Source organism: Spinacia oleracea, chromosome 4 (genome assembly GCF_020520425.1).
Source record: "Spinacia oleracea cultivar Varoflay chromosome 4, BTI_SOV_V1, whole genome shotgun sequence".
In the NCBI taxonomy this organism is placed as follows: Eukaryota; Viridiplantae; Streptophyta; class Magnoliopsida; order Caryophyllales; family Amaranthaceae; genus Spinacia; species Spinacia oleracea.
In genome coordinates, this window is record NC_079490.1 from 86,114,918 (window position 1) to 86,142,853 (window position 27,936).

At 38.6% G+C, this 27,936-nt stretch overlaps 1 protein-coding gene across 1 annotated transcript; it reads left to right on the forward strand.

Moving 5' to 3' along the window:
• Positions 1-4,031: 4,031 nt before the first annotated feature.
• LOC110798982 (uncharacterized) lies at positions 4,032-5,593 on the forward strand. Its single transcript, XM_022004182.2, has one exon. It carries the CDS (start codon positions 4,198-4,200, stop codon positions 5,491-5,493), a length of 1,296 nt encoding a protein of 431 aa, XP_021859874.1. The 5' UTR covers positions 4,032-4,197; the 3' UTR covers positions 5,494-5,593.
• Positions 5,594-27,936: the final 22,343 nt, after the last annotated feature.

Genomic DNA, 27,936 nt, shown 5'->3' on the forward strand with positions numbered 1-27,936 from the left:
CTATTTAACTCCATTTTCATCATTGAGGACTTATTTAACTTAGGGCCAGGGACTTATTCAACTTGGGGCCAGAACATGGTTAAATAGGTTATGATCAATTGTGATTTGTGAACATCAATTTTCTTTACTGTTAACCAATTAATATGTACCTTTTGCACTTATCCACCAAAAAAGAAAGTATAATTAAGTGCCCCAAAATAAACACTTGCAGCAGTATATGATGTGCATGTTAAACACTTGAACACAAACATATACCTAGTCCAACAAGAACACATAAACAGATAACCAGTCCAACAAAAACAAAAACAGATAACTCATCCAACAATTACGCAGAGGATTTCCAAACAATTACATTAATAGTACACAAATTATTAACTAATCATCAACACCATTAAGAAAACATCAAGCAGTTAGTAAGAGGTACTCACTGGTGCTCGAACTTAGAATTCTTGTGTTTCATCAGAATCATATCTGGTGCCTAGGTTTCATCGAAATCAGAGATGAATTCAAGAGCCTTTCTTGAGCTCGACTCATGCGTGGAGGACTCAGGTGCAACCTCTTCAGAAGCTTTATTGGCAGGCGTTTTAGGCACACAATCCCCATCATTGTCTTCATCATCTTCGTAATCATTTTGGCTCTTCCAATTGAGGTTAGAGGCCTCACGTTTTTTCTGGTTAGAGGCCTCAAGTTTTTTCATCAGAATTCCTTCCAATCTTTATGATCATCCTCAAGCTTTTTCTTCCAATTCATCATAAAAGCATGACAATCAGCGATTGGCTCCATGACAGGCAAATGCATCCTCAGCCTAGCCAAATACTCCTCGTCCGTATCTAATTAAGGGAGTTCGATGATAATATGGATACATGAAGAACTCAGGTGAATCCCCAAATTGAAAACCCTAGTAATCGAATTGCCCAAACCCTAAGTTAACAAATTCCCCAAATTGTATACCCTAAATTAAACAAATCCCCAAATTTTAAACCCTGGAATTCGAATTGCCCAAACCCTAAATTGACGAATTTCCCAAACCCTAAATTGACGAAAGCACCATACCCTAAATTGATGAAATCAGGAAAAAAATCCCTATACCCTAAATTTAACGAATTCCCACCCTAAACCCTAAATTGACGAAATCACCATACCCTAAATCCTAGAATACGAGAATAAAATCTCAAAAACCATAAATTGACGAAATCCCCAAAACCCTAAATTAACGAAATCAGAAAGAAAAAAAAAATCATAAATTGAAGAAATTCACAAAATCAAGAAATTCTCCAAATTGAAAATACCCTAATGCACAAAATCCCCAAATTCAAGAAATCCCTAAAATCCCCGAAATTCCCAAAATTTCCCCCAAATCACGACAGAAAAGCTAACTCTAATTTGAAGAGAGGAGAGGAGTAGAGAAGAAACCATGAGAGAAAAAGAGTAAAAAGGAGGTCAATTTTCGTTCTTGAAGAGGTGTAGTGAAGAAACCAGGAGAGAAGAAGAGTAAACACGGGACCAATAGTTTCAAAAGAGAGAAATGAGAGAGCTTTCCATAAACAAGAGAGATAAGAGAGAAAATGAAGTTGAATGGGAACATGGGTACATTTTTTTTATACTGGAGGGGGGGGGGGGGGGGTGGGAGACTGGGATGGGTGGGGTTTTTAGTTATGAAATTATTTGTTTAATTGGGTGGTGAGACATAAGATATATTAGATAGATTATTTAATTAGATGGTGGGGTTGATAAGTTACTAAAAATGGCAAGTGTATCTCCTAAATAAATACGGACGGAAAAGACAAGAGTATATCCTAAATAAATACGGGCGGAAAAGACAAGTGTATATCCTAAATAAATACGGAGGGAGTAGTCTTTAGAGATATGAATGGTCAAAGTAGTGCGTCAGAGACAACACAAAATGCAAGTGAGTAGAACTTAGAAAACAAAGGGACTACTTCGTATTTAAATGGTATTATAAATAAGAACTATTCCATCAGTCCCAGATTACTTGTTACACTTTCATTTTTCGCCCGTCCTAGATTACTTGTTACACTTCTAAATTGGGAAAGACGCCACAATTATTTTATTATATTATCTCTCTCTCTTCCAACTCGAAAAAGTTTTGTCCCCACACCCTCTCTCATTCAATTAAAAAAATACCCACTAACTCACATCACATCTAATTTTTCAATAAAATAACAATTGATAACCAAACAACTACTTATCACCTAAAACTTTGTGTAAAGATAAATGTATCGAGTAATGTGGGGCGGAGAGAGTATAATATTTTAAGACTATGTTAAGAAACAAATAAAACATGAATTTGAGTAGTTGAGTTCATGGAAAAGGATGTTAGTTCAATAATAGGCCAGGTGAAAATTGGGTTAGGTAATTAAAAATGAGATAGGGTTAACAAATGTCGGTTTGAACACATGTCGGGTCAAATAAGATACTCCATATTTGTCGGGCCAAAGTACGCTCAAACCGATGTGAGTTAAAATGCACATTGATTCAAACCTGTGTTGGGTGGAGTTCAAGTTAAGTCAAATTAAATAGGGGTTTTATGTCTGATCAATTTTGATTTCAAGTTAAGTTCAAGTCGGTTTCGGAACACGTGGTTTGCCGGATACACCTCAAGCGAGAAGTAGGAGTCATGAACTCATTAGTCATTACTCATTACGTTTGAGACTTTGAGCAACTCCGTATATGATGAGAGGAGAGGAGTAGAGAAGAAACCACGAGAGAAAAAGAGTAAAAAGGAGGTCAATTTTTGTTCTTGAAGAGGCGTAGTGAAGAAACCAAGAGAGAAGAAGAGTAAACACGGGAATAATAGTTTCAAAAGAGAGAAATGAGAGAGCTTTCCAGAAACAAGAGAGATGAGAGAGAAAATGAAGTTGAATGGGAACATGGATTTTTTTTATACCGGAGGGGGGGGGGTGGGGTTTAGTTATGAAATTATTTGTTTAATAGGGTGGTGGGACATAAGATATATTATATAGATTATTTAATTAGATGGTGGGGTTGATAAGTTACTAAAAATGGCAAGTGTATCTCTTAAATAAATACGGACGGAAAAGACAAGAGTATATCCTAAATAAATACGGCAAGAAAAGACAAGTGTATATCCTAAATAAATACGGAGGGAGTAGTATTTAGAGATTTGAATGGTCAAAGTAGTGCGTCGGAGACAACACAAAATGCAAGTGAGTAGAACTTAGAAAATGAAGGGACTACTTCGTATTTAAATGGTATTATAAATAAGAACTATTCCATCCGTCCCAGATTACTTGTTACACTTTCCTTTTTCGCCCGTCCTACATTACTTGTTACACTTCTAAATTGGAAAAGACCCCACAATTATTATATTATCTCTCTCTTCCAACTCGAAAAAGTTTTGTTCCCACACCCTCTCTCATTCAATTAAAAAAAATACACCACTAACTCCCATCACATTTACTTTTTCAATAAAATAACAATTGATAACCAAACAACTACTTATCACCTAAAACTTTGTGTAAAGATAAATGTATCGAGTAATGTGGGGCGGAGGGAGTATAATATTTTAAGACTATGTTAAGAAACAAATAAAACATGAATTTGAGTAATTGAGTTCATGGAAAAGGATGTTAGTTCAATAATAGGACAGGTGAAAATTGAGTTAGGTAAAAATGAGATAGGGTTAACAAATGTCGGTTTGAAACATGTCGGGTCAAATAAGATACTCCATATTTGTCGGGCCAAGGTACACTCAAACCGATGTGAGTTAAAATGCATGCCGATTCAAACCTGTGTTGGGTGGAGTTCAAGTTAAGTCAAATTAAATAGGGGTTTTATGTCTGATCAATTTTGATTTCAAGTTAAGTTCAAGACGGTTTCGAAACACGTGGTTTGCCGGATACACCTCAAGCGAGAAGTAGGAGTCATGAACTCATTAGTCATTAGTCATTACTCATTAGGTTTGAGACTTTGAGCAACTCCGTATATGACCGTTAAAAAACAAAATAAAAAGAACACGAAAAGAACCGTCGTGAACCCCGAGCACAAAACAACAAAAGACTGCCCACATTCATTTCAATTTATTTGTTCAATCACCTCCCAACGGTCACCCTTTCTCTCTCCTAAACTGCCGATTATACAAATCTTTCTCCTTTCTCTCTCTCAAACAAATTTTGTTAATTTCACGTTTTCAGCAGCTGATTCATACGGTAGGAGATGAAAGGAATGAAGGGAAAATTGATGAAGAAACTCAAAACAGTGAAGCAAATTGGGTATTTGAACCCAGATCGAATACTCCAGGTGAGTGGCTTTGATGGGTTTGTTGATAATTTCCATTTAAAATCAACTTTTGTAGACAACTTTCCATTCAAATCTCATAACAAATCACACTGTTCTCCTCAATTGGACTCAAAATCACGAGCAGAAGTCGAAAAACCCGAGGTTATGGATGTCGAAACCCTCATGAAAGATAATGAAGAAGAATCTAAAACTGACAAGATGAGCACTGGGAATGATTTTGATGAGAAAGAAAATATCTTTCGTTCAGTATCAAAAGTGTCGGTGTGTGAAATGAAGAAATTGAGTTGTTGTTACGAAGAATTGGAAAAACAGAGTGTTTCAAAACTGGGGATTTCAAGCAAAGAATTGAAGAAAGAGGGTAATTCTGAAATAGAGAAATCAAGTTGTGGTTGTAAAAAATTGAAGAAAGAGGGTGATTCTGAAATAGAGAAATCAAGTTGTGGTTGTAAAGAATTGAAGAAAGAGAGTGATTCCGATTCTGAATTGGAGGTGTCATATTTCAGGCGACCGGATATGGATTCAGGGAGTTTATTTGATCCTAAACTTCTGACTGCATTCGAAGAAGCTGTAGAAGAATACATAAGAAGCAAGAAATCAGCTGAATTGGAGTCGAATAGTAAAAATCACAAGTACACATATTTCCAACCCGAAGATGAATTTGAATTGGACAATGAAAGCAAGCCATTAGACGAATACGAAGAAAAAAGTATCCCGGGAGGTAAGGATTCAGTTATATTGTATACAACAAGTGTAAGAGGGATCAGGAAGACTTTTGAGGATTGCCAGAGTATTCGATTTCTCCTAGAAAGCTTCGGGTTGGTGTATTACGAGAGAGACGTATCAATTCATTCGGAGTTTCGAGATGAATTATGGAGGATAATGGGGGAGAAATGTTTACCTCCAAGGTTGTTTATAAGGGGAAGGTATATAGGAGAAGCAAATCAAGTATTGACATTGAATGAACAAGGAAGACTAAGGGCATTATTTAGAGATATACCCATTAATTTTAGTGAAAGACCTTGTAATGTGTGTTGTGGGTTGAGATTTATCTTGTGTTACAATTGCAATGGGAGTAGGAAGGTGTTTCAGGTTCATCATCAACAACAACAACAACAACAACAACAACAACAACAAAGCAGTATTAATGGTGGATTATGGTCTAAATGCTTGCAATGTAATGAAAATGGTTTGGTTGTTTGCCCACTTTGTTGATGTTTTTCTTATTATTTTTGGTTTATTGCTCTTCTTTGCTAATTACTTGTATCATTATCATTCTTTTATTTATTTAATAAAGTTAAATATCATTATATTATTTTATGAAATGGTAGTTTTTGTTACTAGTACAATGTACTCGTATGAGTTTTACTTTACATTGTGTTTCAGAATGTTAATTTTTTACCGTCTTATTAGAGTATTTTATTTTTATTCGTACAATTGCGATCCACAAATTTGTGATATATTTGGAGTACAATGAAGTTAAAATTAGAATGTAAAAAAAAAAGAAATATGAAAATATCTCTATTCTATAAGCCAACAGGGGAGGGGTATTCCGGTAACACCACTTTTGGTGTCCCCAAACAAATATACTAAAATACCCTCTTATATTTCACTGTAAATCTAATTATTTATTATTTTAAAAAGTTGATTAAATACAGATTTTAAAAACTGAAAATAATAACAAATCGGGCAAACTTTTTGAGTGCCAGTATTTTTGGCTAATTAATTGTTTAAACGTCAATCAATTCGCATTCAATAAGGAAATCTTAAGACCAAATTAGTAGTAAATGCCTAAAATCAAGGAGCAATAAAGGTATTAAAACAACAATCAATTCACATTCAATCAGGAAATTAATCATACAAAACCGTAAAGAGCAGTAAATGCCTCAAATCAAAGGTAATAAAAGGCTAAACCTCCGGGAGGGTCAGAATTAAAAATTAGAAGTTTCCAAATCAATAATGGTGAGTATTTTACAATTCCAATCGCAATATTTCAGCAGAGATTGAAGTTGTCGACTATAAAATTTAACAATTCCATCAAATTACAGCGAATTTGAGTACTGAGCTCAACAATTGAAAATTCGAAGAGAAGAAAAAAACTCCGGTACCTAGGAAACGTACTGAGAATCATTTCCATTCTAATAGGAGAATCTGAAGGCGATTTGGAATGAACAAGACTGTGTGAACGCCTACGATCAGAGTAGAGAGAATCGTAGCCATGGATCGAGAGTTCATCTTCTTCGTCGTAATCATCGTGGACATCAAGAGAAATTTTATTTAGATTTTCTTTCAAATCAGCAATTGAACTCCACATCTTTCGAGTTCAATAAATCAATTCGATAATTCCGTGGCATGAAATTGGAAATGCGCTTGGGAATTGCAGGGGAGTTTGTTGATGGCTAAATCTGAAGGGAGAGGAAGTTGGGGTTTCGGTGGAGCAAAAGAGGTGAGATTAATATGCGGATGCCAAGGATTGAATTAGGTGAATTAGGTGTTTGATGTAGAGCCATTGAGATGCCAATGACTGTATTAGGTGAATCAGGATGTTTCATTTTGCTTTTGTTCACCAAATAAAAAATGTTCTTTTTTTTTTATTAAAATAGAGAAACGGTTTATCTTTCCCCCAAACAAGTAATACTTTTGCAATTTATGTTCTACTAATTTAGTAAAAAGATATATTTTTAAATAGAGAAAAATTGATAATGGTGATTAGAAATATTAACGGTAGAAACGAAGATCAAGGTATACAAGATCGAAGGTCAAAATGGTGGGATAAAGATAGACAACAAAGACAATCACTCACTCCAAACAAAAAGATCGCCAAAATACCAAAAGAAAGATTTCCTAGAGCCCAAGGTCGTGAGCCTCCGGACCAGATGATTTTTTAGTGCTTAATATTTGTTATAATTAGTTGTAACAAAACAATTTTAATTTTTAATAATTTCGCACGCATCGCGTGCATATAAGACTAGTAATTAAAGAAGAGAAGGGAAAATGATGAAAATAAATGATGGTTTAAAGAGATATGAGTTAGATAATGTTTGAGGCTTCATATTTTTTTTTTCTATCCTTTAGGATTTACACCTTTTTTTTCACCTTTTAGGACATCATTAAATTTCCCGGCAAGTTAACTCCCTTTTAACCACAACTTGAATGAAATAATAACTTCAAAATTCTGAATAGTAACCTTTAGTACTCCCTCCATTTCTTTTTGTTCTTTAAGTTTTCCTTTTTAAGTATCCCAAAATGTTTTTCACATTTCTTTTTTATATTATCACATAAATGCTTTAATATTCTATCAAAATTTGTGTCTGATGACTATTTTAACCAATTAAAATTCATTTAGTCATTTTATCTCTCACACTTTTGCATTTGAACATTAAAATTTTCCCATTTTCCCAATATCAGAATTTTGATAAAAGCGAAAACATTATAAATAAACGTAATTTGCCTTGTTTAAATAAAAAAAAAAGGTATTTTTGTTAGAAGGCACCTCTTTTATAAGAGTGTTTATGTGGGAAATGAGACATTTTATAAGGAAAGTGACATTTGGATCTTAAACATAAAATATTTTGTTGATTGGTACCTTTGGCCGGATTATTGGAGTTGACCCAAGTTTTTAGCGTTGACTTGGACATGTGGCAATTTAAAGAGGTAATATTTTTTTTTCAATTCCCTACAAAACCCAACTGACTTCATTTAAACCCAAAGAAGAAAATATCGTTTTGCTTTCTCTCCCCTCTATCCGACTCCATAGCAAGGAGCAGAGGAAGATTCAAGCTCGAGCAAAGTACTTCGCCACTTCAATTTGCTGTCACGAATTGTGATTAATACCCACACGAATCAGGTATGATGTTTTTCCCTCTAAAATTCCTCCTTAATTTTTCTAATTTTGCATCCAAAAAATCAGGGTTCTTCGATTGTTCAAGAACACGAACTGAGGATTTTCTAATTCGTTTTTTTTGTGTTGTTCAAAATGATATTCTCTCAACAAAAAGTGAAAATTTGTGCTTGTGGGTTTCCCGTTGTTCAAAGAACGTCGTGGACACACGAGAATCCGTGGAGGAAATTTAAAGGTTGCAAATTCTACAACTTTGAAACTAGGCAAATGGGATGTAATGCATTTGATTGGGTAGATGAAGACATTCTTGATTGGCAAAAGGACGTCACTAATCTCCTTATTTTAGAAAAGCAGAGGCTTGTAATAAACTTGAAAAGTTATCAAGGGAAGAGATGATTTCTTGGAACATGACAATAAGAGGTTGAATGAGGAGTGTTGTGGGATCTTTTACGGTGATCACGTGTCACGCGTGCCTCGGAGGTATAAAGTATAAGCTGGCACGAACCTCTGGAGACCTGCAAAACAAGAATATTCCCGTAGGAATATTCCCTCCGATGCCTAAGTAAGTATAGGCTAGAGAGAAAAGTAATTTAAGAGAGAAGGCAGAGCAAAGATAGTTTTAAGGTAGGTGGGAATGAATTGATTACCCTTCTACCTAGGGATCTGCACTATTTATAGTGCTAGGGTGTGAGGGGGTCGAAAAAGCACGAGGCTAATGCATGACCTCGTCCCTCGTGGGCGTGACGTCGTCAGATCAAGTGTAATTGGATTTCCTGTGAGTTTACACCCAATCGACTAGTAATATAGGAGTCGCCATTCAGTTTTTAACGACAATGAGAAAAACTGACAAAACCCGGTTATCGTGACATAAAGGGAGTGCAATTATGTTCGACCACGACGGCCATAGGTTCCCTTGTGATCCCTGGTGTGGGGATCGCTCAACGTACACCCGCAGGGCAGAGATTGAGAGTTCGGGGGACTGTAGCTACCGAGAGGAGTGCTCATCGATAATACTCCAGAGGCAGGTTATCCTTACTAGCTCAGCATAAATAATTGAAGGGACATGCGTTAAACTATTAAACTATTCTGAATTGATTTTAGCAATATGCAACACATAACACTAAATCGATCGTGATTATCTTATTTAGATTGATTTAAGGTACCTAGCATGATAATTCAATTGTCCAAGGTATTATCTTATTAGCCGTGATAGATCAATCAAGTTAATAGTTTGACAATTTTATAAAAGGGTGACGAAAGCGATTAAATCATATGAGGGACACATTACAACGCACCCTTGAGAGGTGCGTTGTGGTTCTCAGAAAACTAACCACTTGGCTTTGCTATTTCTCCTTTTATTTAACGAATCTCGGGTTTCTAAGTAATGTCCTAGTATTTAGGCTTAATTCATCAAGCTACAAGGGGCAGGATGCGTTCTGTTCGACTTTTGGGTCGATTGCGACAGAACGCTGGATCAATTTCGCAGCGTGAGGCTTAGGCTTAAGGCTAGAGTCAATACTCAGTTTATGGAATTGTGTGTTCTTTCACGTCGGTTTTGAGGCTGTATTTATAGGAAAAGGGTGTGTGGAAAGATAGATTTTAAGATACGAATCCAAAAAGAATCCGGGAATAAAACGGCCCCAGGCATTTTCAGCGCCCAGGGCTGGGCGCCGAAGATTTCGGCGCCCAGATCCAGGCGTTGAAAATGGGATCTGGGCCGAGTTTCTTTGTCAGATTTGGACTCTTTAGAACACGGAGATTTTGAGATTTATCCGAGTCTTTTAGTGCGTATTAACTTATGACGGAATGCGTCTGGGCCCGTTACGAACTCTAGGTTCGTTAGGAATTTAATTAATACGTAACTCTTATTTTCGAATTATACCAGGAATGCAAATTCTATCTCTTTTAGGATTTATGTTGGAGTGCAACCTAATTCCGACAGATTTCTATCTTTTATGACTTTGCCACTTTTAACAACTACCTTTTACGGCAGTTACTATTCTTAGCAGGTTTCTATAAATAGTAGCTTTGGCTGAAATGAAAGGGTGATTGAGATTCGTTATTTTATAGGAGATGCGTTTCCAAGTGGAAATTTATGTTCTCATCATCGAACCTTCCCTTTCGGGAATGGGGACAAAAGTAGGTGTCTATAGTTAGCCCCCACTTTGACTGAGTCTCGAGATGAGACGATGGTCAAAGTACTAGACGGAGTGCGTCATACAAGCCATGGCGTAGGCGACCTGTTTTGCGAGGGTCTCACGAGCCCCCGAGTGATAACATTTGACTTAAGGGTCATCACTTTAAGTGTTAACACATTCCTCACGCGTCATTGGAATTTGTTAACTGATAGTATAAAAACTCCCTCACTTTGTCATTGGTAGTATCTAAGATGTTTTCGAAATCAAAGCTATAAAGTGTAACTAGGCCTGGCCAAGCCCAATTACGAGGTAAAACGTTTTTAAAGACTCTCATTTTCAGGGTTAGCTAAACGAGAAAACCCCCTTGTTTTTATAGGACGTAAAACGAAGGAAAATCCAGCACATCGCTCTTTTTTGGAAAAACGGAAAACCAATCCTTTGATTTTTGGAAAAGGGAAACCATCCTTTGATTTTTGGAAAAGGGAAACCATTCTTTGATTTTTGGAAAAGGATAAACCGGGAAAGTTATCGCTGCAGCGACTAAGGACCTGCGTGGTTAGTGACGCAGACCCCGCCCGCTGAAGGTAGGCGAGCCTGTCCGCTGAGGGAGGACGCCCCATCCGATAGAAGTGGACGAATCTGTTTTAATGTTTTGAAAATAAGGACCTACGCGGTTTGTGTCGTAGACCCCGCCGGCTGAAGATGGCGAGCCTGTTTTTGTTTTTTGAAGATTTTATTTTCTTTTCATTTTCGAAAACTGAGGACCTGCGCGGTAAGTGACGCAGACCTCGCCCGCTGAAGGTGGGCGAGCCCTGTCCGCTAAGGGTGGACGCCCCGCCCGCTGGAGGTGAGCGAACCTGAATTCGTCTTTTCGATTTGGGACTCGCGTGGTACGTGCCGCGATCTTGCCCGATTGAGGTGGGCAAGTCCCTATTTCATTTGTTCTTGTGATTCTTTTGAGTATTTCTTTTTATTCATTCTTGTAAGAGCGAATTCTTTCGAGGGATGCTCGGATTTAGTTGCAACCTGAATGTGGGTTGACAACGTGCTTAGACGGACCATTGTCTCGTGGTCATCATCTTTCATGGTTTTGAGCTAGTCTTTACGGCTCAATTTTTCCACTACTTGGGTCCTTGATTAGGGGACTATGTATAAGTATCAATGGCGACCTTTGTCTTGAGGTCGTAATCAGGTTTTATCTTTTGAGATTACCCAAACACGGGACTTCGTACAGCGTAGTCTGGGAATATTGTTTTAACTTTGCATACCCTCTTTTGAAATATATATTTTCTTTCGAGCCCCCAACCACTCGTGCTTGACGGTCATTTCTTGTCAAAGAGGTTCCTTGGGGATACACATTTTGTAATGTCCTTGATCGTGGTTGGGATCATGCTCGTAAGTGCGAGCGATCTTTGTAGTGGTATGCTACTTTGATGAAGTCGTGGAGTGCGACTTCATTTTTCGGGCGACAAAGTTTGCTTCATTTTTTCAATAATTAATACATCGAGCTTACTTTTGGCCCGGATTGATCTTTTGACAAATAAACGCTTTTTAATTTGAGAAAACCAACGACTTGATTCTTTAATTTTGATTTTTTTTGTTTCGAAGAATGACCTTGATTTTTATTTTTTTTCTATATTGCCTTGAAAAATGTACACATATTTTTTCTTGAGATGAGTCTGAGTTTCGACAAGCTTTAACATTTGTTTTCACTATTCGGGCTCTAAAGGTGCTTTGGGCTTGATCTTGATTACAGCAGGGCCTCACGTCTATTAACATGGTTTTAAGTCCTTTCCCGCTCCGCTCCACGTTTTGAAGGATCCGGGCCTTGGGCTACATTTCCGGCGCCCCAGGCCAGTCGTTAAAAATTTCGGCGCCCAGCCTTGGGTGCTGGAAGTTCTACTTTGGCAGTTCCCGGATTTTTTAGCGCGTTTCCGAATGGGATTGGGATGTCACTCGATGCTTTCTTGTATATATAGGGGTTAAGTACGTCTTTCTTTTTTACCACTCTCAATCTTCCTCTTTTTTGCGATTTCTTAGCTTTTATTTTTCCCTCCCCTTGTCATGTCGATTCCTCCCTTCTCCCTCCAACGAGTTGTTAGGCGCTGGTTAAGCCCTTAATCCCACAGAAAAGGCCTTGTTGAAAGGATACCACTTAGAGGCATTCTTAGGTTTACAACAAATTAATATTGATTATAATTTTCTGTATGCGGCCCTGGACTTTTGGGATTCTGATCACCATGTTTTTGTCTTTCGGGGCAATGAAGTATGCCCTTTGCCAGATGAATTTGCCGCGATCCTTGGTTATCCTACCAATGCTACTCCTGCTACCCCTGGCACTGTTGAAGAGGGTAAAACAATCATAAGGGCTTTCCTAGGACTAGATGCTAACATGCTCACTGAGATCATTGTTGGTGATAAGGTTAATTTGGCAAAGCTTGTAAAACATCACTTTATACCTAGTAAAAATATGACCGAACATAAATTGAATATTCGAGCGCTTGTATTCTGCTTGTTGAACCACTATTTACTGTCGAATAATAATGGCGAGTTCGGTGACATAAGGTTGATCCCCTTGATCAGCCAGATGGAGAGTTGCTATTTCATTATGCCGTTGGTTGTTGCCGAGACCACACTGAATGCGGATGAGTTGAAAAAGGATGCCAAGTCTGAAATTTTTAAGGGGAGCCCCAAATTGCTGCAGGTAATCGATAGTTTATTCGCGCAAAGTAATACGCCTATTTTTTCTTTTTCTTTTCTTTTTTCGTTTGCCTCGACAGCCCCCTGCCTGGAGCTGATTTTCAGCGCCCAGAGCTGGGCGTCGGAATTTCTGGCGCCTGGTCCTGGGCGTTGAAAGTGCGCCCCAGGCAGGACTTTCGTTTATTATTATTTTTCTGATCGTACCCGTTTTTGCAGATTTGGCTCATGGAACGACTTAGGCTTTTAGAAGCTCCTGCGGATCCTAAACGTTATCGCCCTATAGCCTTGGGTAACCGAAAGTATATGCACCAAGGCCAGGACGAGGCCGAGTGGGCCTCCTATTTTACTCATGGCATATGCTCTATTAAGTGGGTGGTACCGTGGTGGGGTTTGACTAATATGACGGGGAATTCCGAGGCATTAGTTTATGTTTCTTTGTTGGGGCTATCTCGGCCCGTTTACATCTTTCCTTACCGAGTCATGCGACCGTACGACTTAAGGCAGACTATCTCGTTTTCCGATACGGTACCACCTAAAGTAGCAGTCTTTTCCGAAGCACGGGTTCAAGCGTGGGCTAAGTATTATGGTGGCCTCCCGCGTTGGACCGTGGCTAGAGATGGCTTTGTGGGTTTTTCCGAAAACTACAAGTTGTGGATGAGTTCCGATGATAAGGCTGTGAGAACTAAGGCTCGAAATGAAGAGCCGGCTGAGCTTTTGATACCTCGAGGTAGGGCTAAGTATGAGAGCCGTGATACTGCTAATCCTCGCGACCATGATATTAAGACTGTAAAAGCTCGTCCTGATCGAAAGCGAAAGGAAGTTCCTCCCCGTTCCAGTTCTAGGCCTAAAAAGGTGCCTAACACGAAGGGGCCTACCGTTCACAAAAGAAATGCAAGCTCTCGCGGAGATCGTCGCCCGAATAATGTATGGGTTAGGAAAGTTCATCCCCTAGTAGAACCAGTGGCTAATCCAATTGATGTTGATAATCCTTCCCCTACCATTGTTTGTGCCCTTGAAGCTGAGCGGGCTATAGCTGTTCAAACTGAAAATGTTTCTGAGGCCTTGGCATCCTTGGAAGTTAGTGTCAAGGAGCCTGTTCTTATGAAGATTGATATAGGGGCAGCGCAGAAGCCTGTGGAGGTGGACCCTGCGAACATTGCCCTCTACAAAACTTTATTTGATGATCCGGAAGAACTCGAGTAGTGTAGTTTTTGTTAGGGTGTAGGTGCCCTTTATTTATTTCAGTTGTGTTTGTTTTTCATTCCTTAGCACTTTTTGTTTTCCTTCTTATTTATTTTTAAATATTAATAAAGGCATAATTTTATTTTTCTTGTTTTCCTTTTGCTTCTCCTTTTTTTTTATTTGCTCATTTCCAACACTTATGCACATTATATTTTCATTTGATTGGACCGAATCCATAAATAGGATTGACTACGTATCCTTGTTAAGTAACTTTAACTTAGAATCAGGTCGCGCGTAGTTCTAGCTAGAATAAATTATAGGATGCCGAATTCGATAAGTACGTTCTGAGATGGAAACATATTATTTGAAACGGTAGAATAAGTGAAGTTTATTATTATTTTAATCTGCTGCTTTGCCGTAAGCCAAAAATTTATTTTATATTTTTTTTGAGTACATGTATTTTTTGGTGGTACATATATCTGAATACGTGCTGTAACCCCTCAAATGTTCGTTATTTTTCCGTGTATGTGCGGATAAAATGACGAGCACTTCTGGGAAAAATTTGGCAAGCAGAGAGATTCAGCGCCCAGGCTGGGGCGTTGAAGATTTCGGCGCCCAGCCTTGGGGGCTGAAAATGATTCCTGGGGAGATTTCTTGGCGCGTTGCTTCTTTTCCTTCACATGTTCTTGCATTTATTTATTTTCCTTTGCTTCGTTTTACTTTTTATTCGCCAGAAATCAATTTTCACACTATTTCGAAAGCTTTTTGGACTGTTAGCGTTAGACGCATTTTCGTCCGGATTAATTTTTTCTATTCGCAACTCAAAACAGCTTTGAAAATGGAGTTAGGGTGCAGAAGATATGAAGATCTTTGCGTAGGCTTTTCGGGTGGGTTGAGGTGCGTGTTGTTAGTGATGGGGATGATGGGTTCATGTTTTATGATTTTTTTTTTTGTTGAGCAACATTTGCATTGTTTGATTTCTTTCGGTTTCTTTGGGTTGCACGGGTTTGACCTTTATGTCTTAGAAATATGAAGGGGATGGTGTGGTTTATTTTGTGGATTTTCGGGAATTGGTTTCGATGTCACGATTCAAGACCGAATGGGCCTTGCTATTGGGCCTACAGTGGGCCGCTTCCTTACATTTTTTTGATTTTTATATTTGCAAGTATGATTAGTGCTTTATTTAGTGTTAGAATAATTTTTTAGGAGAAAATTTACGCCTTTATTAATTTGGAAAGTAAGGAAAACACACTGAAATAAAATTAATCAATATTCTAAGGGTTTTTAGGACCATATCTAGAGCTTTATTCTTTCTATCATCTAAAGAACTACTAGGCGTTTTGCTAAAGTGCTCTCTACGGTTCAAGCCTTGGTTTTAGTCTCGTAGAACCTTGTGAAGGATATAATGCCCTTGGTCCAAGTATGCATATAATATTAAGTCTAATAAATACGGTTCAGTATTAATTAACAAGTTAATAATTCAGTGAGATCAAGTGAGCTGAATGCCTAGCTAGAGGCCGCTTCAGTTCAAGTGGAATTAATGATATTAATCCACAGCTTACTCTTGACTGAACCCGTAGGGTCACACAAATAGTACGTAAACGGATCAAGTATTTAATGACATTAAATACTCCAACTATTGATATTCGGAATCGACGGATCCTCGTTTCAGTGGGAGCTGAGATCGTCACAAGCAAGAAATGAATACTCCGGAAACGATGATATTGCCGGAAACGGAAATATGGATCGTATCGGAAATATAAATATTATCCAAGTCGTAAATGTTGCCGGAAACTGAAACATGGTACGTATCGGAAAAGATTATCGAAAATGGAAATATTGCCGGAATCAGAAATATTGTCGGAAACGGAAATATTGTCAGAATCGGAAATATTATCGGAATCGGAAAATAATTTCGGAAACGGAAATATTAAATATTTGTTCGAAACGGAAATTAATTCCGAAATCGGAAATATTAAATATTGTTCGTATCGGAAATGAATTCCGGAATCGGGAATTTAATCGGAAGCGCATCGTATGAATTAGCATCGGACGAGGCTTGCTAGATGAAGGCCCAGCACGAAGCCAGGCCCGCGCCCAGCAAGCCGAGCGCCCAACATGGAGCTGCCACAGCCTCGCCAGGCCCAGCGCAAGGCCAGGCCCAACAAGGCCTTGGCGCGCGCACGCTAGACGTGCTGTTGGGCTGCGAGCTACGGCTGCTCGTGTGGGCCGCAAGGCCTGCGCGGGTGGTGCGATGCTCGTGGCCTTACGATGCTCATGTTCGTAACGAATCCTAATCCTATCGAAATTCGTGTATTGATTAAATCCTAATCCTAATAGATTAAGTTTATTATTTAGAGTTCAAGTTGGATTCTAATTAATAAATCCAAATCCTAGTAGGATTATAATTCCTTTTCCATACCTCTATAAATAGGTGCCTAGGGTCATAATTTATAGATACAATTGAAGTATTCTAAAGGTAAGATTTTGAAGAAAAATCAGCCATACACTTGCACCTAAATAACCGAAATTCCTAAGCTACCTTAAGGGCGATTCTAGTTGGTCAAGCTTAAGGCGGATCCGGACGTGTTGTGGACTATCTACGGAGGGACGACACTTGGAGTCCTAAAGACTTGTTCTTGTTCGGTTCGGGCGCAACTAGGGAGGGCACGCAATGCATCTAAACTATGCTAAATTATTATGTGTAAATAATATGCTTTCCTGGCTTTATGGTTTTTTCCGCATGATTTATGTTTTGTCATATGAATCATAATCTAATAGTGGTATCACGAGCCTCTTATTATTTTCATAATCTAAATTGCATAAACATGGTTAAATTTTACAAACTTGCAAAGAATTAAAAGGGGTGATTAATTTTCGTAATTGTTAATTAATTGCAAATTGCGTTTATTTAATTATATGTCCGCAGTTTTTCGGCAGTTTCTTCGTTACTCATCCAAATCGAGTGATTTTTGTGTCAATTCCGCATGTAAAAGGAATTCTAAATTTTTGACAAAAGATTTTTTTTCGGCCGAACCCAGAATTCCCAAATTCGAAGCCTAACTATGACTTTTCGGAGGTTTTAGTTTTTCGAACGCAAAAGTTTGTAAATTTAAGATGTTAAATTAAATAATTGCGATTCTTGTTGATAAATCTTGAATTTTTGATTGACCTACAGTATATGTTTAACAAGTTTGAATGCCTATCCTTGTTAATTATACAACCTAATTTGTAATTATGATTAATTTGTTGAAATTCGAATAATTTAGAATTAATTTGATTCTCATAATTAATTAATAATTTAATTAGGTACCAATGATTAAAAACCACCATAAAAATTGTTAATTTGTGTTAAATTTTAAATTTTTATGACCTAGATTTGAATCCATGTTAATCGGAAATTAATTGATTAATAAATTTTCGATTTTTCACCCAAAAATTATGAAATTAATATGATTTATTAATTTGTCATTAATTTTGGAAATAAAATTTTTAATTTTTATGCAATTCGCTCATAAAACTTGCACGCACAAAGCAATGGACGCTAAGTGTTACCCTTAAGGGGTGTTGTATAGTGCGGGCATGCGACGACGAGCAAGGGAGCTCGTCGCCCATGCGGTACGAATGCAGCGAGCAAGGCGAGTAGCACGCAAGCACAAGGCAGCAGCCCTGCCTTGCGTCGAGTGCTGCGATGATGCATGGGCGGATGGGCGAAGAAGCAAGGCGCGCGCGCGCGGGCAGCGAGGGGTGCCTCGCAGCACGAGCGCTGCCTCGCCCAGCCTCGCCAAGCAACTGCTGCGCTACGAAGCAGCGAGCGACGCTGCGCGCAAGCGTGGCTCGGCTTGCTGCGTTTGCGCGTGACAGCTGCTCGTGCCTTGCTGTGCGATCACTCGTGAGGGGCGATGCTGCCTCGTGGACTCGACGGGGAATGGGCGCAAGCCCATGGCCTCGTCTTGACCCGATTGATGCGTTTTGAATTTAATTTTTTAATTTTCAGTTCGAAAACGATTTTAATTAATTTTAAAATTCGTAATTTAAATTGTTTTCTTGGATTTTAATTTTGAATATTATAATTATTATAAATATTATTTATACTAATTATTTTACTAAAATTAAATCTTGAATTAATTTAAATTCGTTTAATTCAACTGAAATAAATTAAATTAATGGATTCGATTATAAATTTATATGAGCTTTAAATTTTAATTAAATTTGTATGTTTTCGGTTAGACTAGAAATATATTTTTATGTTTAAAATTAGTAAAGCATATGAATTTATTGGTGTAAGTGGGAGCATTTTTAGTCATAAACTCTTGATTAGGTCTACCAATCATTTAAGGTTAAACAACTTGATTAGAATTAATAAGGACTGAATAATTGGTAGATTATTGGTGCCCTTAATTAATTGCTGCAAATATTTATGTGATGCATAACGTATTTTACTAACCAGCTATGTGGGCCATTCATGATAATGAATGGGTGAATGGTATATATTGTATATGTACTGTTTTGCAGGTTATGGAGTGACTAGTATGGCCCAAATAGGATAGAAAATATGGTCTGCGCACCATTAATTTGAATGTAATTGGTCTAATGCACCAAATTTGTTTTTCAATTTAAATATGGTCTGCGTACCATCAAATAGTTGTAATTAGTTTAATTATAGCTTATCCTATTTGAAGAAAATGGCGCCTCCCACGGTGAAATTCAAGACGAAGTTACCATTTTGGAGACGGACTTTGAAGTTGAAGCTTCAAGATGAAGTCGGGCCATACTAGATCACATTTATCGATCTTATGCATGCTTTAAGTTATTTACTGCTTTAAATATGTCTTAATTATGCATGAGATTGTGGCTTGATTATGTTGCATGATTAAGGATTTTAGTTCACTTAAAATCTAACCAACATAGTAAGAGCCTTAAGTTCCAAACTTAAAAATTGAGTTAAAAGGTGCCATGCCAAAATAAACACTTGCTTGGATATCCTTTACATCAATCTAGTAATAGTTTTCGCTCAGCGAGGTGTTACTTATTGGTCCTAAAGGGGCAAGGTACACAAATAATTGTGAGTACATGTTAGTTTTGGTGAAACTCAACGATATAAGTAAGGAGTCCTTTTATGTCGGCAAAATCGATAGGTTTACCTAATAAGTTCTTAGACGTACCTATCAACCAAGAGTAGTTTCTAGACTATTAGCAAAAGGCTTTTGCTTACCTAAAAGATTTCAGAATTGAGTCTAAATACATAATGTGCTTAATTCTTCAATGGGTTTTAGGGTCTTGGAAACATTTTATTCACACCTGCCGGAACACATAAGTTGAATAAAATGCTTAATGAACATTGAATTATGCATGTATGCTAGAATTTAAGTTTATTAAGAGAAAATGTGAATGGTTATTTATTTGTTTATTCTTTTCAATTGTAGTTTTAATTACGGCAAACAACAATTCATTCAACATTCGATCAATTCTCGAAAAGGAGAAGTTGAGCGGGAAAAACTTCCTTGACTGGCAAAGGAACTTGCAAATAGTTCTTATGCAGGAAGAAAAGGAGTATGTCCTGGAAGAGGCGATGCCCGAAGCCGCAAGCGAAGGGGTCACTCAGGCAGCCCTCAATCATTGGATTGATGCCAACAAGGATGTGAAATGTCTAATGCTCGCCACCATGAGTGCAGATCTGCAGAAAACGTTCATCAACTCAGATGCTTTCACGATCATTAGTGAGTTAAAGAACATGTTCCAAGATCTGGCTCGAGTCGAAAGATTCGAGACTCATAGGCAAATTCTTGAGACCAAACTTAAGAAAGGCGAGCCCGTAAGTCCACATGTTCTCAAAATGATTGGACTCATTGAGAATATGAGTCGGCTGGATCAGCAATTCTCTCAGGAAATGGCTGTAGACACCATCCTCCATTCTCTTCATAGCGGGTATGATCAGTTCAAACTGAACTACAGTATGAATAGTCTGGACAAAACGCTCACTGAGCTTCACGGTATGTTGAAGACCGCTGAAAAGACGCTCAAAAGTGATAAGGAAGATGTGCTTATGGTGCGTGGGGGCAAGTTCAAGAAATCTGGAAAGAAGAGGAATGCTAAGAAAGGTGGCAACAAGGCCAGCCAAACTAAGCAACCAGCTGGCGCCAAATCTGAAAAGAGGAAGGTCAGTCAACCCACTTCTGAATCTGAATGCTTCTACTGCAAGAAGAAGGGGCATTGGAAAAGAGATTGCTTGAAGCTAAAGGAAGATCAGAAGAACGGAACAGTCGTTCCATCTTCAGGTATTTTCGTTATAGACTGTATACTTCCTAATTCAACTTCTTGGGTATTAGATACAGGTTGTGGCTCACACTTATGTTCCAATCCACAGGGACTAAGAAGAAGTAGAAAGTTAAGCAAGGGTGAAGTCGACCTACGAGTGGGAAATGAAGCACGGATTGCTGCATTAGCTGTAGGAACTTATTATTTGTCGTTGCCCTCTGGGCTAGTTTTGGAACTGGAAGAGTGTTTCCATGTTCCAAGTCTTACTAAAAACATCATTTCTGTTTCTTGCTTAGATGCTAAGGGATTTTCCTTTTTAATAAAAGACAATAGTTGTTCGTTTTATTTTAAAGAGATGTTTTATGGATCTGCTCGATTAGTCAATGGACTTTATTTATTAGATCACGACAAACAAGTTTATAACATAAATACCAAAAAGGCCAAAAAGGATGATTAAGATCTCACCTATCTGTGGCATTGTCGATTAGGCCATATTAACTTGAAACGCATGGAAAGACTTCAAAAGGAAGGAATTCTAGAACCATTTGACTTAGAGGATTATGGTAAGTGCGAATCATGTTTACTTGGCAAAATGACAAAGCAACCTCTAAAGTTGGAGAAAGAGCAACTAAACTATTGGGTTTAATCCATACAGATGTATGTGGACCAATGAGTACAAATGCTAGGGGTGGTTTCAGCTACTTTATCACTTTCACTGATGACTTCAGTAGATATGGTTATGTCTACCTAATGAAGCATAAGTCTGAATCCTTTGACAAATTCAAGGAATTTAAGGGTGAAGTAGAGAATCAATTAGGCAAGAAGATTAAAGCATTGCGGTCTGATAGAGGCGGTGAATATCTGAGCTATGAATTTGATGACCATCTGAAAGAATGTGGAATTCTATCAGAATTGACTCCTCCTGGAACACCACAATGGAACGGTGTGTCGGAACGGAGAAACAGAACCTTGCTAGACATGGTTAGGTCAATGATGGGTCAGGCCGAACTTCCAATAGAATTTTGGGGACATGCACTAAATACAGCTGCACTCACTATAAATAGAGCTCCGTCTAAAGCTGTTGAAAAGACTCCATATGAGTTATGGTTTGGAAAGCCTCCAAAAGTGTCTTTTCTTAAGATTTGGGGATGTGAAGTATACGTCAAACGATAAATTTCAGACAAACTTCATCCAAAATATGACAAATTTATCCTTGTGGGCTATCCAAAGGAAACAAAGGGGTATTACTTCTACAATACATCTGAGAACAAGGTGTTTGTTTCTCGAGATGGTATCTTTTTGGAAAAGAATCACATTTCCAAAATGACAAGTGGGAGAAAAGTAGACCTCGAAGAAATTCGAGTCGAACAACAAACTCTAGAGAATGCTACAGATGACATTCAGGATGAAACTCAGAGATCTTTAGAAGTATCTGGTGAGAATCATGGTCAATCTAGAGATGTAACCCCGCGTAGATCGCAGAGATATAGATCTCAACCGGAAAGGTACTTAGGTATTTTGACGAACGAGAGCTATGATGTTCTATTACTTGAAAGTGATGAACCTGCGACTTACAAACAAGCTATGACGAGCCCTAGCTCCAAGCTGTTAGGTTATGATACATATGACAATTCATAAATCATGCGGAAAAACCATTTAGCCAGGAATACATATTATTTACACATAATCATATAGCATAGTTTAGATGCATACTCTTTGTTGCGTGCCTTCCCTAGCTGCGCCCGAACCGAACAAGAACAAGTCTTTAGGACTCCAAGTGTCGTCCCTCCGTAGATAGTCCACAGCACGTCCGGATCCGCCTTAAGATTGACCAACTAGAATCGCCCTTAAGGTACTAATAATTTTCGGCACTTTTAGGCAAGATATGTGACTGAATTTTTCTCTCAAAAACTCACTTTGAATACTTGAAAACTCGTTATAAATTGTGAACCCAGGCCACATATTTATAGGGGTATGGAAAGAGAATTGGAATCCTACTAGGATACGAATTAATTAAATTAGAATCCTAGTGAAACTTTTAATTAATTTATCTTTTAGGATTAGGAATTTAATCATTAAATGAATCCTGTACGTTTTAGGTTTCGTATGTGAACACAAACACACACGCACGCACAGCAGCCCACGAGGGGCGCCATGCGCTCGCGCGCGCACAGCCCGAGCAACGCAGCCCACGACTGCCGCAGCCTTGGGCGCGCGCTGGGCCTGCCTTGCGGTGGGCCTGGCGCAGCCTTGGGCTGGCGTGTTGTGGCGCGCGTTTCCCTTGCTGGACGTGGGCCTGGCTTCGTGCTGGGCCTTCGTCTAGCAAGCTCGTCCGATGCTAATTCGTACGACGCGCTTCTGATTAATTTTCCGATTCCGGAATTCATTTCCGGTACGAACAATATTTAACATTTCCGATTCCGGAATTAATTTCCGTTTCGAACAAATATTTAATATTTCCGTTTCCGGAATTATTTTCCGATTCCGATAATATTTCCGATTCAGACAATATTTCCGTTTCCGGCAATATTTCCGATTCCGGCAATATTTCCGATTCCGGCAACATCTACGACTTGGATAATATTTATATTTCCGATACGATCCATATTTCCGTTTCCGGCAATATCATCGTTTCCGGAGTATTCATTTGCTTGCCTTTGACGATCTCAGCTCCCACTGGAACCAAGATCCGTCGATTCCGAATATCCATAGATGGAGTATTTAATGCCATTAAATACTTGATCCGTTTACGTACTATTTGTGTGACCCTACGGGTTCAGTCAAGAGTAAGCTGTGGATTAATATCATTAATTCCACTTGAACTGAAGCGGCCTCTAGCCAGGCATTCAGCTCACTTGATCTCACTGAATTATTAACTTGTTAATTAATACTGAACCGCATTTATTAGACTTAACATTGAATGCATACTTGGACCAAGGGCATTATTTCCTTCAGTCTCCCACTTGTCCTTAGGGACAAGTGTGCATTTCCTAATTCCTTTGTCGCTCGATGCTTGCTCTTGAACATAAGGTAAGAGTTGTCATCCTTATTATGTCAAGAGGTGTTCCTCGGTTTCAGAGTTCAACTGATCAAATAAACAGATAATCATAGCCTATGATTCATCCGAGCACGGCCATGCATTTCACAGTTTCTAGCTCTCCGAGTGGCCTTGTACAACTTTTAAGCATCTCATCCCGATTTATGGGAGGACAATCCCAATCTTGCGATCTTGAGATTAGACTTCGTTTGATAGGTGATTACCTGAGCGTTGCCTTTATAGCCTCCTTTTACGGTGCGACGGTTGGTCAACGTCAAAGTAACCAGTTCTCAAACAAGTAATCTCAAATCACTCAGGTATTGAGGATTTAGTGTCTAATAATTTTAATGAAATTTACTTATGACAGATTTTCATCTCTTACAGTAAAGTTTCATAGGTCTTGTCCGATACTAGTCTTCCCAAAGTAAGTATCTATGCAAATGATTATGACATTGCCATGTCCACATAGTTCAAGAAACAGAACTACTAGTCATCTTGCATTCTAGTCGTCTAACGTTTTCTATTCGTCCAATTTTATAGAAAACTCCGACTAGGGACCATTTTCAACCTTTGACATTCAAGTTCACTTGATAGACATTTCTTAGTCACAGGACTGGTCCTGACAGTCTATCTTGAATATATCGTCAAATTGAAGGGACTCATCATTTAATAAACCACAAATTAAATGGAAAAATGAATTCTCTTCATTTATTGTGAATGATTAACCAATAATGTTTTACAAAGATTTAAACTCTAAAACTTTAAAACATTAAACAGAGACATCAAAGCCATTCTCCAATATGCTTGATTCCCATAGCTGCAGTGTGCGAGTTGTGCTTCGCCTGCGGCAGAGGTTTAGTCAATGGATCTGATATGTTGTCATCAGTTCCAATTTTGCTTATCTCGACTTCTTTTCTTTCAACGAACTCTCGTAGAAGGTGAAATCTACGAAGTACATGCTTGACTCTCTGGTGGTGTCTAGGCTCCTTTGCCTGTGCAATAGCTCCGTTATTATCACAATACAGGGCTATTAGTCCTTTAATGGAGGGGACTACACCAAGTTCACCTATGAACTTCCTTAGCCATATAGCTTCCTTTGCTGCTTCATGTGCAGCAATGTACTCCGCTTCAGTTGTAGAATCCGCAATGGTGCTTTGCTTAGCACTTTTCCAGCTTACTGCTCCTCCGTTGAGGCAGAAGACAAACCCAGACTGTGATCTGAAATCATCTTTGTCGGTTTGGAAACTTGCGTCCGTATAGCCTTTAACAATTAATTCATCATCTCCACCATAGACCAGGAAGTCATCTTTGTGCCTTTTCAGGTACTTCAGAATATTCTTGGCAGCAGTCCAATGCGCCTCTCCTGGGTCTGACTGGTATCTGCTCGTAGCACTGAGTGCGTACGCAACATCCGGGCGTGTACATATCATAGCATACATTATTGAACCAATCAATGATGCATATGGAATCCCATTCATTCGTCTACGCTCATCAAGTGTTTTTGGGCACTGATTCTTGCTTAGAGTCATTCCATGAGACATGGGTAGGTAGCCTCGCTTGGAGTCCGCCATCTTGAACCTATCAAGCACCTTATTGATATAAGTGCTTTGACTAAGTCCAATCATCCTTTTAGATCTATCTCTGTAAATCTTGATGCCCAATATGTACTGTGCTTCTCCTAGATCTTTCATCGAAAAACATTTCCCAAGCCAAATCTTGACAGAGTTCAACATAGGAATGTCATTTCCGATAAGTAATATGTCGTCGACATATAATACTAGGAAAGCAATTTTGCTCCCACTGACCTTCTTGTATACACAAGATTTGTCTGCGTTCTTGATGAAACCAAAGTCACTGACTGCTTCATCAAAACGTATATTCCAGCTCCTGGATGCCTGCTTCAATCCGTAGATTGACTTCTTTAGATTGCATACCTTTTTAGCATTCTTTGGATCCTCAAAACCTTCAGGCTGTGTCATAAACACAGTTTCTGTTAAAACGCCGTTTAAGAAAGCAGTTTTGACATCCATCTTCCATATTTCGTAGTCGTAATATGCAGCGATTGCTAACATTATCCGAATAGACTTTAGCATTGCAACTGGTGAAAAGGTTTCATCGTAATCCACACCGTGGACTTGCCTGTAACCTTTTGCAACCAATCTAGCTTTGAAAACTTCAAGTTTCCCATCCTTGTCCTTTTTCAGTTTGAAAACCCATTTGCTTCCAATGGCTTGGTAGCCATCTGGCAAATCGACCAAATCCCATACTTGGTTTTCAGACATGGAGTCTAATTCAGATTGCATGGCTTCTTGCCATTGCTTGGAGCTAGGGCTCGTCATAGCTTGTTTCTAAGTCGCAGGTTCATCACTTTCAAGTAATAGAACGTCATAGCTCTCGTTCGTCAAAATACCTAAGTACCTTTCCGGTTGAGATCTATATCTTTGCGATCTACGCGGGGTAACATTTCTAGTTTGACCATGATTCTCACCAGATTCTTCTAAAGATCTCTGAGTTTCATCCTGAATGTCATCTTGAGCATTCTCTAGAGTTTGTTGTTCGACTCGAATTTCTAGGTCTACTTTTCTCCCACTTGTCATTTTGGAAATGTGATCTTTCTCCAAAAAGACACCATCTCGAGCAACAAACACCTTGTTCTCAGATGTATTGTAGAAGTAATACCCCTTTGTTTCCTTTGGATAGTGAAGGAAATAATGCCCTTGGTCCAAGTATGCATTCTATGTTAAGTCTAATAAATGCGGTTCAGTATTAATTAACAAGTTAATAATTCAGTGAGATCAAGTGAGCTGAATGCCTAGCTAGAGGCCGCTTCAGTTCAAGTGGAATTAATGATATTAATCCACAGCTTACTCTTGATTGAACCCGTAGGGTCACACAAATAGTACGTAAACGGATCAAGTATTTAATAGCATTAAATACTCCATCTATGAATATTCGGAACCGACGGATCTTGGTTTCAGTGGGAGCTAAGATCGTCACAGGCAAGGAATGAATACTCCGGAAACGATGATATTGCCGGAAACGGAAATATGGATCGTATCGGAAATATAAATATTATCCAAGTCGTAGATGTTGCCGGAAACGGAAACATGGTACGTGTCGGAAAATATTATCGGAAATGGAAATATTGCCAGAATCGGAAATATTGCCGGAAACGGAAATATTGTCAGAATCGGAAATATTACCGGAATCGGAAAATAATTCCGGAAACGGAAATATTAAATATTTGTTCGAAACGGAAATTAATTCCGGAATCGGAAATATTAAATATTGTTCGTATCGGAAATGAATTCCGGAATCGGAAAATTTAATCGGAAGCGCATCGTACGAATAAGCATCGGACGAGGCCTGCCGGACGAGGCCCAGCACGAAGCCAGGCCATCGCCCAGCAAGCCAAGCGCGCCGCACAAACAGCCACGCCAGGCCCAGCGCAAGGCCAGGCCCAGCAGGCTGCGCGCAGCGCGCACAGCGCGCACAGCACGCGCAGCGCGCAGCGCGCGCGGGCGCTGAGTGGGCTGCTGCTCGCGCGCACGCATGGGGCCCATCGTGGCTGCCGTGCGTGTGTGTGCAAGTGTTTGTGTTCGTGCACGTTTCCTAAAACATGCAGAGTTCGGTTAATGATTAAATTCCTAATTCTATTTGATAAATTAATTAAATTAGAGTTCTTGTAGGATTCTAGGTTTGATTAATTTGTATCTGAATAGGATTTCGATTCCCTTTCCATACCGCTATAAATATGAGGCTAGGGCTCACAATTTATAACACAAGTTTAAAAGTATTCAAAGTGAGTTTTTGAGAGAAAAATTCAGTCACTCATTTGCCTATAAAGTGCCGAAAATAATAGTACCTTAAGGGCGATTCTAGTTGGTCAATCTTAAGGCGGATCCGGACGTGCTGTGGACTATCTACGGAGGGACGACACTTGGAGTCCTAAAGACTTGTTCTTGTTCGGTTCGGGCGCAGCTAGGAAGGCACGCAACAAAGAGTATGCATCTAATCTATGCTAAATGATTATGTGTAAATAATATGTTTTCCTGGGTTTATGGTTTTTCCGCATGATTTATGAATTGTCATATGTATCATAACCTAACAGTGGTATCACGAGCCCCTTATTATTTTCATAATCTAAATTGCATGAACATGGTTAAATATTACAAATTTGCAAGAATTAAAAGGGGTGATTAATTTTCGTAATTGTTAATTAATTGCAAATTGCGTTTATTTAATTATACGTACGCAGTTTTTCGGCAGTTTCTTCGTTACTCATCCGAATTGAGTGATTTTTGTGTCAATTCCGCATGTAAAAGGCATTCTAAAATTTTGCCGAACCCAGAATTCTCAAATTCGAAGCCTAACTATGACTTTTCGAAGGTTTTAGTTTTTCGAATGCAAAATTTCGTAAATTTAAGATGTTAAATTAAATATTTGCGATTCTTGTTGATAAATCTTGAATTTTTGATTGACCTACTGCATATGTTTAACAA

Coding starts and splice junctions, on each gene's coding strand:
- LOC110798982 (XM_022004182.2), top strand. CDS start 4,198: ATGAAAGGAATGAAGGGAAAATTGATGAAGAAACTCAAAACAGTGAAG.